The sequence below is a fragment of the Dermacentor silvarum genome, chromosome 1 (genome assembly GCF_013339745.2).
Source record: "Dermacentor silvarum isolate Dsil-2018 chromosome 1, BIME_Dsil_1.4, whole genome shotgun sequence".
NCBI classification, from domain to species: domain Eukaryota; kingdom Metazoa; phylum Arthropoda; class Arachnida; order Ixodida; family Ixodidae; genus Dermacentor; species Dermacentor silvarum.
Window position 1 is genome coordinate 114,107,395 of NC_051154.1, and position 13,795 is coordinate 114,121,189.

At 46.8% G+C, this 13,795-nt stretch overlaps 1 protein-coding gene across 1 annotated transcript in view; it reads left to right on the top strand.

Annotated features, from left to right (window-relative positions):
• The window catches only part of LOC119454414 (MAM and LDL-receptor class A domain-containing protein 1-like), an 85,977-nt gene that overhangs the window by 11,544 nt on the left and 60,638 nt on the right, over nt 1-13,795 (top strand). Inside the window, exon 2 of the mRNA XM_049666837.1 lies at nt 13,454-13,606. Within this exon, the coding sequence (XP_049522794.1) occupies nt 13,454-13,606 (153 nt within the window). The remainder of the gene's footprint in view (nt 1-13,453; nt 13,607-13,795) is intronic.

The following is a 13,795-nucleotide window of genomic DNA, read 5'->3' on the forward strand; positions in this document are numbered from 1 at the left end:
GTATTGAGCCGTCCTTCTTGCGTACTAATACTACAGGAGACGCCCAAGGACTCTGGGAAGGCCGAATGACGCCACGATGCAGCATATCGTCGACTTGCTCGGTAATGATTTGTCGCTCGGCTGCCGACACGCGGTATGGCCGCTGGCGTAATGGTGGATGGGAACCAGTGTGGATGCTGTGAGTGACGGTCGCCGTACGTCCCAGGGATGGTTGGTCGCAATCAAACGACGAGCGAAAATTCTGAAGAAGCGCGAGGACTTGCTGGCGGTACGCAGGTGGGAGATCGGCGTCCAAGGCAGATTCGAGAACGTCTGACGACGACGACAATGATGATGATGATGCGCACAGCAATGGAGAAGTGAGGGCGTCGAGCTCATAACAGGCCATGTCGTCGGAAGTATCGAGAATGTGAAGCGGGTCAAGGGGCTGAACACGACCAAGGGATTCTCCACGCAGTAAGGTCACAGGGGATTGAAGCGGGTTACACACAAGCATAGTGGATAATCCAGATACAGTGTTGAGGACGGCAAATGGTAGAGGGAGAGCCTTGCGACGGAGAAAAATAGGCGATGGTGTAAAAAGCACCGTAGCGTCTGGCGCGGCGGAACAAGATACGGGCACAAGAACCGACATTTCGGGTGGTATGTTCGTATCGGAGACAACTGTGAGCTTGGCGGCTTTACTTTCAGAAGGGTCAGGCAGCGAGGCTTCGGAAAGCGGGAAAAGCGCCACTTCGGCCCGAGCACAGTCGATGATGGCACGATGGTGAGACAAGAAGTCCCAGCCAAGAATGATGTCATGTGAACATGAAGGAAGCACGAAAAATTCAACAACATAAACTACGTCGGCAATGAGCACTCTTGCGGTACATTGAGCGAGCGGTGCTATATGCTGCGCACTCGCGGTACGCAGTAGCAAACCAGACAACGGCGTGGTGACCTTGCGGAGCTTACGACAAAGCTTTTCGTCCATAACAGAAACCGCAGCCCCAGTATCAATAAGCGCAATTGTGGCGGTTCCTTCAACCAAAACGTCCAGTAAATTGTGTGGCGACTGTGCAGGCCTTGTAGAAGTCGCGAAGCTGGCAGTTCGTGCCTGCAGAACTGCAGCAACTAGTTTCCCTCGCTAGGTGACTGGCGACGACGTAAGGGGGAAAGCGAGCGACGACGTGGTGACGGAGAACGATGGTTGCCGAAAGGGCGTCGAGAAGACGGCGGATACTCTGGGTCGGGATGCATGGAATGGCCGGTAGCATCGTGGGAATATCCATACCCAGGCGTTGAGACAGCAGGGTTAGAAGGTGGCATGCGACGATGGCAGAAGCGCGCGACATGGCCGGCGAAACCGCAAGCGAAACATATGGGTCGGTTGTCGCGTGTGCGCCAAGGGTTCTGAATTGGGCTTCGAGGCGGAATAGGAGGCGACACGGGAGTTGGCACTGCTTGAGGTCGCACTGTCGCAGGAAATGCGAATGTCGGCGGCGCAGGTCGCGCTGCGACTGCGGCATAGGTCAGAGGTGCCGCCACGGGAGGACATGGTTGAGCCAAAGGTAGCGAGTCGGCAAGTTCCTCGCGAATGGCTCTCCTAATGGGAGCAGCCAGAGATGTGTCAGGCTGTAGGGGTCGATCGCTGAGAGGCAGCATAGACAGTTGGCGCGCCACCTCCTCACGAATAAAATCATTAATCTGAACGGAGAGTGAGGATTCAGGCGAGGAGTTGGAGGGAAGCGTGAGGCCCGAGAGAGAGTGGCCGGGTGCAACAGCGCTGCGCGCAAGGACCCTCTGGCGACGCAGCTCATCGAAGCTCTGGCAAAGAGTGACGACAGCTGCGACAGATGAAGGGTTTCGCGCGAGAAGCATTTGAAATGCATCGTCCTCGATGCCCTTGAGGATGTGCTTCACCTTGTCCTCTTCACTCATGGTAGAATCGACGCGGGCGCAAATATCGACGACATCCTCTATGTAGCTGGTGTACGTCTCGCCGGGCTGTTGAGCGCGCTGGCGTAGACGCTGTTCAGCACGGAGCTTTCGTAAGGCTGGGCGGCCGAAGACTTCCGTGAATGCTGCCTTGAAAGCGGACCAGGTTTGGAGGTCCCGCTCATGATTGCGGAACCAGAGGTTCGCAACGTCAGCAAGATAGAAGATGACGGAACGTAACTTCGTCGGGTCATCCCACTTGTTGTTCTCACTGACGCGCTCATAGGTAGAGAGCCAATCTTCCACGTCAGTCTCACCGGCTCCGCTGAAGACGGGGGGGTCCCGCTGCCGCTGGACGGCACCGCAAATGATGGGCGCGGCGGAAGCTGCTGGCGGATTGTCGGTAGGCTCGAGCATGGTAGCGGCTGAAGCAGTCGGCAACGTTCGGCTGCGAAGTTCCAGGGTGAGGTCGGGGATTGCAGCACCTCCACCAAATGTGATATGACGATTTATTAGACGTCTCACGCAATCGAGGCAGTCCACGAACGCTGATGGTGCGCACAGCGACAGACGCAAGAGCACTTCTTCCTCTTCTTCACTACACACGTAACATGTTTCGTTTTATCGCTCCTTGCGCGGTTTTTAACTTGTTATCGAGCTCCTTTGTGAACCTCCAAGTTGCTGCCCCACAGGTCAGCACTGGTAGAATGCAATGATTATACACTTTCCTTTTCAACGACAGTGATAAGCTCTCAGTAAAGATTTGGTAATACCTGCCGAATGCATTCCAACCCATTTTTATTCTTCTGTAAGTTTCCTTCTCATGATCAGGGTCCCTGTGAGTATTTGACGTAGATAAACGTACTCCTGCACGGACTCTAGAGGCTGACTGGCGATCATGGATTTTTCCCTTGCCAGGCTATTCAATATTACCTTTGCCTTCTGCATATTACTCTCAACTTATCATCAAAAACAACAACAAAACCGTACGCTTGAAAGCACGCTTTACTTATCATGAAAAGTTGATCCTTGGCAAGCACTGGGGTTTTTGCGCCTTTGATTTGTGCGTGTGGGAATTACTCATAGTTTCTGACGAAAGTACATGTTGTCTTAGCTCCACGTATACACCACGTATAGCTCCAGCGGTGCCCGCAAGTGCCAGTATTTGCCGAGCGGCCCCTGCAACTGTCCCACATAAAACAGCGTGGGGATGAATTTAAATATTTGAGAAACGCGAAAGAAGAAGTCTGCATATGAAATTAAAAGCTTTTGCAGAAGCTTGTCACAAGCTATCACCTTTTTAGAAAGTCTTTAACTGCGCAGGTAGAGGTTTTCTTTTTGGCTGCCTTAGCTGTACCACATTTTGTATTCAATTTTACAGGCTTGCCGTCACCTCCTCTATCACTTATTGCTGTTGCCGAATTTCCTGAACTTATAATCGAGGTTTGTCGCTAGCAGATTAAAAGAAATGTGTTTCAAAATCTTATCACGTTCTGTAACATAGCTGCTGCCACTGAAGATACTCTCAATATTAGCCTTTTTGTTACACCACATAAATCAGGGTCATTAAAGATCAATAGACAGTTTCTTTATCCGCAGGTCATGGTACGTATCGAGAAACCGAAAGCGTGATAAATCGCTATCTCAAAATAGGTTTTATAAACTGCGGAAATGTAGAGATTAATCCGTTAACCTGAACTTGTTGACCACTGAGTTAGTTTATACATGTCAATGGGGATGTCATAGTTTGTGCTTGGGTAAACGCAAGTTGGGGTTCGTTGTGTGCGTTGCGGCGCTGTGCTTGATTAAGATTTTCTGGTAGATAGGCGATATCTAATTGTGGAGTCACTTTATTTCTTCACGAAGACCAGTGCTTTCTGCTAAAGGGGCACGCGAGTGTTGTAAATGTCATTGCCTAAACAAAATGAGACATAGGAAAAAAATACTGGATCGGAAGGTGATCTAAACGGGACGGAAGTAAGTCGAACATTTTTGCGAATATGTACCGCTTACTTGGTGGAACCTACAAAGAACGAGATTAAGAGTGTAGAGCTACCACCGAAAGCTGAATCAACTTCCGATGACTACGCAGCACTGTTCACTCTTAAAACTTACAGATCTCACTTTTATAGAGCTAATAACTAAGGAATTGCTCTCATACCAGGCACGTAAAGACAAAGCGAAATTAAATCCTTGAGCTTCCGATGGCTACGTTCCAGTGTGAAACGCTGCCTTTACCAAGTTTAAATCGTGACTGAAATTGAAACACCGTGCATTGTTCTGCGCAAAATTGTGCACAGAACAATCTTTGTGCCAAAATTGTACCAGGGGGAAATCTGGCGCTGCAATCGTTCAATCGTCGCGGGACTCAAAGACAGCGCATGGAAAAATTATCACTTTTGGCACGGTTTCGTAGACAAAACACGCTGTGGCTCGTTTGGCTCTATTCTGAGCCTTAATTGGGCGATGTGTTTGCCTAACTACGTTTATTCAGAGCAGTGAAGTGTCTTGGCGGTCACAGATAGTTAATTTTATCGCGTTTTCTTGGTGACGTAACAAATCAAGGAAGTTTAGCGTGTGCGTGCTCGTATAATCTACAGAGGACGTTTAGACAGCAACACTCACCAATGAATGTACCTGTTCTCCCGTGTGTGTTTGCATTACGGCATAGCTTGTGAACGATGTACTTTATTTATTTTTATTTATAAAATACTGCAGACAAGTCCATGCAAGCAGGGTGAGCAGAATAAACAAGATTACTAAGAAACACAATTACCACACAATTACCACACAATTTATTTGGTCATAATGTTGATGATTAAGAAAATTTAAACAACTTGGTTATAATACAAAATAACTAATGCACGAAATAACAACATTAATTACGCAAAAGGTATACAGGTCACGGGCTCTGGGGAAATGATTCAGTGAGTTTATTCCAGTCAGCCATTGTTTGTGGATACATACATAAGCATTGCACGAGGTTAGACGTTGCAGAGGATGAAACTGAACACATTTGTGCGCATAATGTTTTTTTATAGAGAATTCAATTAACCGCTTGACTAAAGCTTCGCTTCACATACATTGGGTCTGTATGTTCTTTTTCTGTCTGTGAGCAGTTTTATGTTTAGAAACCTTATACAATGTTAATAATAAAGCATTGCAAATGTGGAATTAATGGGATAACAATGATCTTTAATCCTTCTTTATAAGTTCATGCAATGACAGTTTTCGAAGGAGTATGCTGCATTTTGTCATATCGGATACCGTATAGGAAAATTCCCAAATAATGCCGAAGTTAAATTATCCAAATAATGAATTTTAGTAAACATTTACTTTTGCTTCGGTAGCTCCACTTCTGGCAATTCGCTCTGGCGCCATATTGTTTTTATTTATTTATCACCTTATACGTTAAAAATGGTAAAGCGTCTCAAATCTGCTGCCTTACATCTTAAAAGTGGACAGCTTATATATTACTCTAGAATTACCAAGGAGAATCACAGCATCCTTTGTGCATTGTGCGGCGATTCGCCTGCCATGTAAGACCAACTATAGCAGGAATGTCCGTTTTAGTGAACTATGATAACCAAACCGTATTTGAAGGCACTTTTTGGAGAACAGTTACTTTAGATTTGGTTTTCGTTTCTGAGGGAGACCGGTCGGCAATAATCTACAGATTAAATATACGCTCCAAGTAAAAAAATGTGGTTGATCCCTCTTATATAGGAATCGGTATAGAACACGAAAGTGAAACGTGTCTTCACAGAAGTAGTGTAATGTTTATTGCACATTGATATATAATGTCTATTGGTGTTTTGTGGCTAAAGCGCCCTTAGGCGTTGATTCACCCACGCTGACGCCTGGTGGCACGTCTCCTCCATCACGACTACCAACGTCGATGACTATGAGCAACCGTCGTGCATATGGAAGCTGCACTACGCTGCACACGCTAGCACAACGCGAAAGACGAAGCACGTAACTGACACACTAATACAACGCGCAAGACAAAGCACGTAACTGAATCGTCACCGAGTCAAATCAGCGCGTACAGCACGTCGTAATTGCAGCCTCCGCGATCAACTTCAGAAACATTTTCAGAGCTAATTGCGGAGGCCATGCTCCGCTGTGCTGAGTACGGTGAACGCCACCTAGGTGGCGTTGGTAGTGCTTCTTGATGCCAGCGTCCCTTCGAATGCTGGCATCGAGGCGCCGTAGTGCTGAGACCACCGAAGCGTTCACTGTCGGTGCGCGTTAGTGTCATAATGCAGTACTTCTCTTTTCTGCTCGTAGGCGGCGGCACCGCCCCGAGCAAGAACGCGGGTACACGGAGGAGTGTTAGATATATAAGGCGCGTCTGTGTAGCTCTCTGCAAATGCGTTTGTGGCGCAATGGGTTAAACGCTCGGCGATCTATCGTCGCGGACCGAGAGGTCGTGGGTTCGATTTCCAAATTTTGCATGTTTGTGGAACTTTTTCTTCTGGTTTCTTTCTTTGTATTATGTTCGTGTATGTTCGTGTGACGTATTTCCGTGACGGAAATACGTCACACGAACATACACATGAAGTCTTGGTGGACCCCGGCATAAAACACTTTCGTGTTAAAAGTGCGGAATGAAACGTGGACAAAAAGAAGACACAGAAACAAGAGAGACGAGCGTAGAGTTCCTACTTTAATGAAGAAAGCACACCATGCGTATTTAAAGGACGTAGCTATCACAGAAAGGGGTGTTTTTTATTTTCTTCCTTCAAACCAGCGACTGCGTTTTCCAACTAGGAAAGACACAAGCCAAAAATGAAAAGCAGTGGTTATCGCACAGTGAAATACAACACATGATTGTCATAACGATAACAAAGAAAATGTATGACCCATGTTCTATCCCAAAGCACGCATGAAAACGAAAGCAGCACGAAAACGGAAGAAGTGCAGTAGCACTGAATTAAACACCATGAACTAAATAAAACAGTCACGAACAAAAATTAATTATACCAAACAAGCCAGAGGCCAAATCAAAATACCACCACAAAGAATAGGCAACAGGCCACAAGAAACAAGCCATGCAAGCAACCATCTCAGTGTTAGAAGGAGTGTACATGGAAGAAGTAGCAGCTAAGTGAGATTAAAAAAAAAAAAAGCCAGAAGGGGCAAGAGCATCAACAACGAAATAAAGGCCAAAATCATTATTATTATTAAACATTAGTAAGCATGTAAAAATATACCATATCGTGGTGGCGTATGGTGGCTATGGCGTGGCGCTGCTGAACCCGAGGGGTGCAGAGTGGTGCAGAGAAAGAATAAAGGGAAAGAGAAGAAATATAGAAGAAGAAAGAGGAAGGTACGTCACAACACATCACACAGTCACAGGCAAAGTACGAGCACTACAGACGAAAGTATATAGCCCCTCGGTTGTCTAAAATCACCCTGCGAAGCAGAACAAAAGGCATCTGCCAAGGATTACTATACGAAAACATCTAAAAACTCTAGCTCCTTGGGGGACAAGCGATTCTTAGGCATGCGACTCAGTTTGCCATAATGCTTAGCTGTAAAAAAAAAAAAAAGGCTTTTATCACCTCGTGACTACTCTGTAAGCTCATCATGACGTTATGGATTTTGACGGCGTCTGCTGGCGCCTAGTTAAATATTTATTGGTAAAGATGGGCTACATCGTATTTTAAAAGAGATAAAAACTGAACTTAGCAACTTTTAAGAACTTCTACTGAGCAATAAAAAAACCATAAAAAGCATTAAAAACCACGACGTAACACTGACGTACCGGCACTGGGGTTTTGATGCGAAACTAAACTAAAAAAAAACAAGAAAAAAAGATAAAAAGCACGAATGAAATTTGACCTTCATTTTCTATTTTAACCATCAACCTATTACCGCGAAATTATCGGAGATAGAGTTTTGAAGTCATACTTTATCAGTCGGCACTGATTTAGTATATCTCTTCAGGGCGCCTTTAACAAAACATCACGAACAATTTGTAGAATGTGATGGGTGTCTTGTTTATTCAATTCCACTTTCGTGTGGCCGAAAGTACGTCGGCCAGAGAATGCTCTTTCAAGAAAAGGCAGAGGGGAGATAACTACAAGGTAAAAAAGAAAAGAAAATAAGAGAAAGAAAAACAACTAGTCTCTCGTTATCTGGAATTTCAATGCACGCAATGCAGCTACGTTCCTTAGTTGTCCAATACTATACATTTTGCCTCACTAGTTCCGTGCAGCAGGGCCAAGGCTGTGAGGCCTGCAAATGATGATGCTTGCGTGGGCAACAAAGCTCGGACAAATACCTTTAGGTGTGTTTGCCCTCCTGATCGGTCGAGGTAGCCGTAGCTTCCAGAGTGTTGCACGGAATTATTATGTGTTTAATCGAAGAAACGAAACCTACGTAGAAGGAAAAAATGTGGTTGATCCCTCTTATATAGGAATCGGTATAGAACACGAAAGTGAAACGTGTCTTCACAGAAGTAGTGTAATGTTTATTGCACATTGATATATAATGTCTATTGGTGTTTTGTGGCTAAAGCGCCCTTAGGCGTTGATTCACCCACGCTGACGCCTGGTGGCACGTCTCCTCCATCACGACTACCAACGTCGATGACCATGAGCAACCGTCGTGCATATGGAAGCTGCACTACGCTGCACACGCTAGCACAACGCGAAAGACGAAGCACGTAACTGACACACTAATACAACGCGCAAGACAAAGCACGTAACTGAATCGTCACCGAGTCAAATCAGCGCGTACAGCACGTCGTAATTGCAGCCTCCGCGATCAACTTCAGAAACATTTTCAGAGCTAATTGCGGAGGCCATGCTCCGCTGTGCTGAGTACGGTGAACGCCACCTAGGTGGCGTTGGTAGTGCTTCTTGATGCCAGCGTCCCTTCGAATGCTGGCATCGAGGCGCCGTAGTGCTGAGACCACCGAAGCGTTCACTGTCGGTGCGCGTTAGTGTCATAATGCAGTACTTCTCTTTTCTGCTCGTAGGCGGCGGCACCGCCCCGAGCAAGAACGCGGGTACACGGAGGAGTGTTAGATATATAAGGCGCGTCTGTGTAGCTCTCTGCAAATGCGTTTGTGGCGCAATGGGTTAAACGCTCGGCGATCTATCGTCGCGGACCGAGAGGTCGTGGGTTCGATTTCCAAATTTTGCATGTTTGTGGAACTTTTTCTTCTGGTTTCTTTCTTTGTATTATGTTCGTGTATGTTCGTGTGACGTATTTCCGTGACGGAAATACGTCACACGAACATACACATGAAGTCTTGGTGGACCCCGGCATAAAACACTTTCGTGTTAATAAACAGAAGCCCACCAGATTCTGAAGCGCGGCGTTAGCTGTATTTGCAGTCCTGTTTCCACCACCGATAAAAGAAACTGAGGCAATGTTAACCTTGCGAGAACAAAAGCAGTAAAAATAACCTCCCACTTATTGTGCGCAGTATACGTATACTGCGCACTTTTGCCACGTTTGCTTCTTTTCATTTCCATGTCACAGGGCTTAGTTTGTTTCGATTTCTCGTTTTTTTTGTTTTGTTTCAAGGCATAAAGCCGCGTTCGTAAGAAGGTGAAAACACACTTGCCCCAGCAGGCATCTAGTTGCGGTTTTAGGGTAAGACATGTTATGTGTACATCCAGCTGAACACATGTTCTGTGCACTACCAGCTGAATCAGTGAATACTGACAAAAATGTTGATGAGGTTTGTCAAGACGTGCTTTTTTATCATCAACCCCAGTTTTTTCCTGTAAAAAATGAACTGAAATAAAGGTTTTGATTGATTGAGGAATGTGTGAAAAATCTGTTAGCGTGTGTTATCGTGACTTCAGTGTTGTGTGCTCGACCACAATATTAGACAGTTTTAGTTACACGTACGTGGAGATTTCACGTACGCAAACGTGAACAGTCTACGTACCTTACGTGCACGCCATCTGAAACGCTTTTAGCTACACGTACGCGACGCACAACGTAGCTACATCTATCGGTAAATATGAACAATTCAATTCAAGGTGAGTATTTCAGCGAAGCCAGTGATGTGCATTGATGCGTGCCGGTCATCGTCTCCGCAATGCCCGGAAGTGTGTTGTGCAAGCGTTATCTGCTGTCATCGTTGACATAGAATGAAATAGATGACCAGTCATCCTGTCGCCGTGTTTCCATGCAAGCCATCTGCGCGCGCTCAGCACGCTATCGCTTGTTCCTGATCTCGCGAAACCCCCGCGCGAAGCTGTCTACGTGCGCAAGAAACGCACGTAAAAAATCGAATCTCACGTACAGTCAACCACAAAAGTTTGCGGACCACGCGAGCGCGTGGCCAAGAGCCTCTTCGCGACACTTCCGCTACGTCACCAGCGATCGACAGCAGCGCTACGTTGAAGACGCATCCCTCCTTAAATCTATGGCCTGTCTATTTTCGCACTGTGCGCAAATATTTTCTACCTATCTCTTTCAACGTGACGCGCTCTTTGTTAGCCAGGGCTACTTGCTTATATTTTGAGAGCAGAATATCAGTACAAGTAATCAGACAGCGTATTCTTCGGCTGTTATCAGTTCTATTTTCGCGTGGCCACGCTGTTTTTTTTTTTTTTCGTGAGTGCGTGAGTGAGCGGTGAGGCAGCCATGGGACACAGATGCTTAGTCAGTAGGCAGAATTTTTCCGTTCCTCCCCCATCGCTAAGTGACAGTAGCGGCCGGGATTTGATCGCCTGCGCCCAGGTTTTGCTGCGCAAAGCCCGAACCACCACGCTGCTATAGTGGTTACATTTAGATAAATAAGAAATAATCGGGTGCGATGACTCTTTTTATAACCCTTTGCGACACGGCGTCCTCGTTTGGGGACTCGAACTTCGGAGGCGCGTCCCACGCCACGTGTTACTTCAAATGACCTAAAACTCAGTGTGCACATTCGTGTCCGCTTCCTGATGGGACAACTAGCGGTCAGTTAACTTCATTGTCCTGCGTATTGCTGCAGATGATCACTTTGCTGGAGACACTACCATGTTAGAAAATCGTTCGACGTGCCGCGTTCCAAGACCAACGTCAAGAGTATTTTTTTTCTCCGGTCGACACGAATACAACCGAAAAAGCAAGTGTGCATGCGTTTCGGGCCTAATAGTTGATTCTTTTTATGCAAGCATTGAAGCTGACGGATTTCAGAATAATTAGATAATGAGTTATACGCTAATTAATTTTTTTTACTGAAACTCGCACAAAACAGCACATTGCTTCGTCTTCTTTCTTGGAATGTAATAGTGAGCGTCTTGAAATGATGCCATGCGCATTTGACGCATTTGCAGACAGTGCATCATAATTCGTGTCTGAAGGGGATGAATTTATTCACAAGACATTTACAGAAGTGTCATGAAACATAGGTCTCTCAATGATCTAGTAGGAAGTGAAATGTCCGCCGTTTTCTAGCACCTTATTGATGCGTGTGGGCATCGACTTGTACAAAGATTCAGTAATCTCCAGTCGACCGCGCAGGCTTTCCCATTCTTGTGCGATCGCTTGCCACAGCGTATCGGCCGTGCGGCCGCGGTTGGCTCGTGTGGACAGCCGTTTCTTCAACATGCCCCAGACATTTTCTATGGGATTCAAGTCGGCGCCACATGAAGGCCACTCAAGCTGGCAAACAGCGTGTTCTTCTAGCAATGACTGGACGATACGTGCTTTATGGATCGGGCTGCGGTCGTGTTGAAAAAAATAGCAGCCGTCGCTGAGGGACCGTCCAGCGCATACGGAACGAGGTGTCTAGTGATTACGTCGCAGTACCGTGACGCAGTGAAGGGCCCTTCCAGACGCACAAGAGGACCAAGGCCATCTTTGCTGATTGCTCCCCACACGTTCACGGAACACCGTCCACTGGATAGAACACTCTGTGTGTAATTAGGCAGATATCTGCAAGAAATAGCATACAATTGGGTTCCAGCGGCGCGTCCAAAAATGTTGCGATTCCTCTTGCGTATGAACTTTATAATGCTGTTATAGAGTTGCAATAGAAAACGTGCAAACATCATTAGATAGTACTGAAAGACCCACTGGCAGCTTTTAATTAGCTTCAGAGTAAGTAGTACTATGAAACAATCGTTAATGTTTTCAACATAATACCACTACAGAAAAATCTCGTAATGTCCAAAAGCTCATTTTACGTGAAACATGTTGTGATGCAGAATTAGCTTCGTGAATTAACTGCCAATACACTGTAAACACACCTGCAGTTTAGTGGACGCCAAACCCGCTTCCGTTGGTCCCAGCGCGTGGAAAAAGTTGACTCGTCGCTAAAGATGACATCGCCCCATTTCTCTGTTGTCCAATCTTTCATTGCTGTAGCGAACATGAGTCGTTCTTGTAGCTGGCTGTCTGAGAGGCAGGGCTTCTGTGCTGCTACGAAAGACTGCAGGCCAAGCTCACTCAGCCTTCTTCTTACAGTCTCAGACGATACCGTGAGCGAGAGCGCTTCTCGGATATCCTCTGCACTTTGAAAAGGATCAGCCACGATGGCGGCCGTAATCAGGCGGTCCTCTTCCTCAGTCGTGGCCCTTGGACGCCCACTGCGCTCCATATCTGTGAATCTGTCATCGTCGCGGAAAGCTTGAATAATCCTATTCACGGCAGTCCGGCTCCTGTTGGTTTGGCGGCAGATTTCGCGCTGAGGTATTCCCTCTATAAATAAACGCACAATGTGCCTTCTTTCGTCAAGTGGAACACGCAGCGGCATCTTTCCAAATAGGCAATCACCACGTGGCCTGAAGCAAGTCTACTACGTTTTCAGCGACTGATGCGAAGATGCGCCTATGTGTGAAAGAAAATTTTCTATGCATCCGCTTTTTCTTTATTTTTGATGACAGTGAAACACCTCCCTACCCTTTCTCTCAAGACGCAGAAGCAGCAACACTCATTGGACCAAGATGCTGCCAACCAAAGTGCGCCAGTAAACGTCGCGTAAAAAAATCGTCGCAGCGCTTCGTGACACTTATCTACCCACTGGCACACCAGTCGACAAAGGTTGCAGTGATTGCTCCGATACTGCTATCAAGCCAGATATGTGGCGGTCTTATCGCAGACAGCGCTCTGCGTCAACACAACGAACTAACAATGTCATGCACGGGAATAAAAAATTAACAGGCAGGCGAGTACCCAGAGGGCTCATATCCGGGAGAGCGCCCCTGTCGCCGCTAGGTGGCGTACCGCTAGGTGGCGCGGATAGGCAGTCTGGCACGCGCTCGCGTGGTCCGCAAACTTTTGTGGTTGACTGTACGTCCGTGAGACCAGCGCGAGGCCGCTACGTTCTGCGCATGCGCACTGCTTACACGTAGAAGCTCTACGTACGCAAAGCCTCTACGTACGTGTAACTAAAACTGTCTATTTACAAAACCACAAGTACACGACTAGGCTTACAGGTCCGTACTCATGCTAAATGTCGTTCTCTCGGTCACGGAACTCCACCGACCCAGAACTATGTATCACACACGGACATGCGCGGGCGCGCGCGCACGCACGGTGGTCTTAACCGGTAATTGTAGTTTGATTTCTACCGCAGGAAGCTCGAACAAATACGCCGTCTGCGACTTCGAGCAGCTTGAAAAATGTGCAGCCTGGCCATTGAACTGCACAAATGGAAGACCTTGTTGGAAGGCGGTGAAGGCGAAGAACGTCAGTGAAGGTCCTGCAGCAGACCATACTACGGGGAAAGGTAAGAGGCTTTGATTTGGAGCGCTGTGCGATTGGATTCTTTAGAGAAGCTGTTGACATACGAACTGTCGCTCACCTTTCTAACTGGAATTTTCTATTCTTGCGTTCATTCACACTTCGGAGAGGCTGCAAAAGCAAGGATCACCATGCGTGATAAGGGTTTGCAGCGGCAATGCTATGGATAGTGATT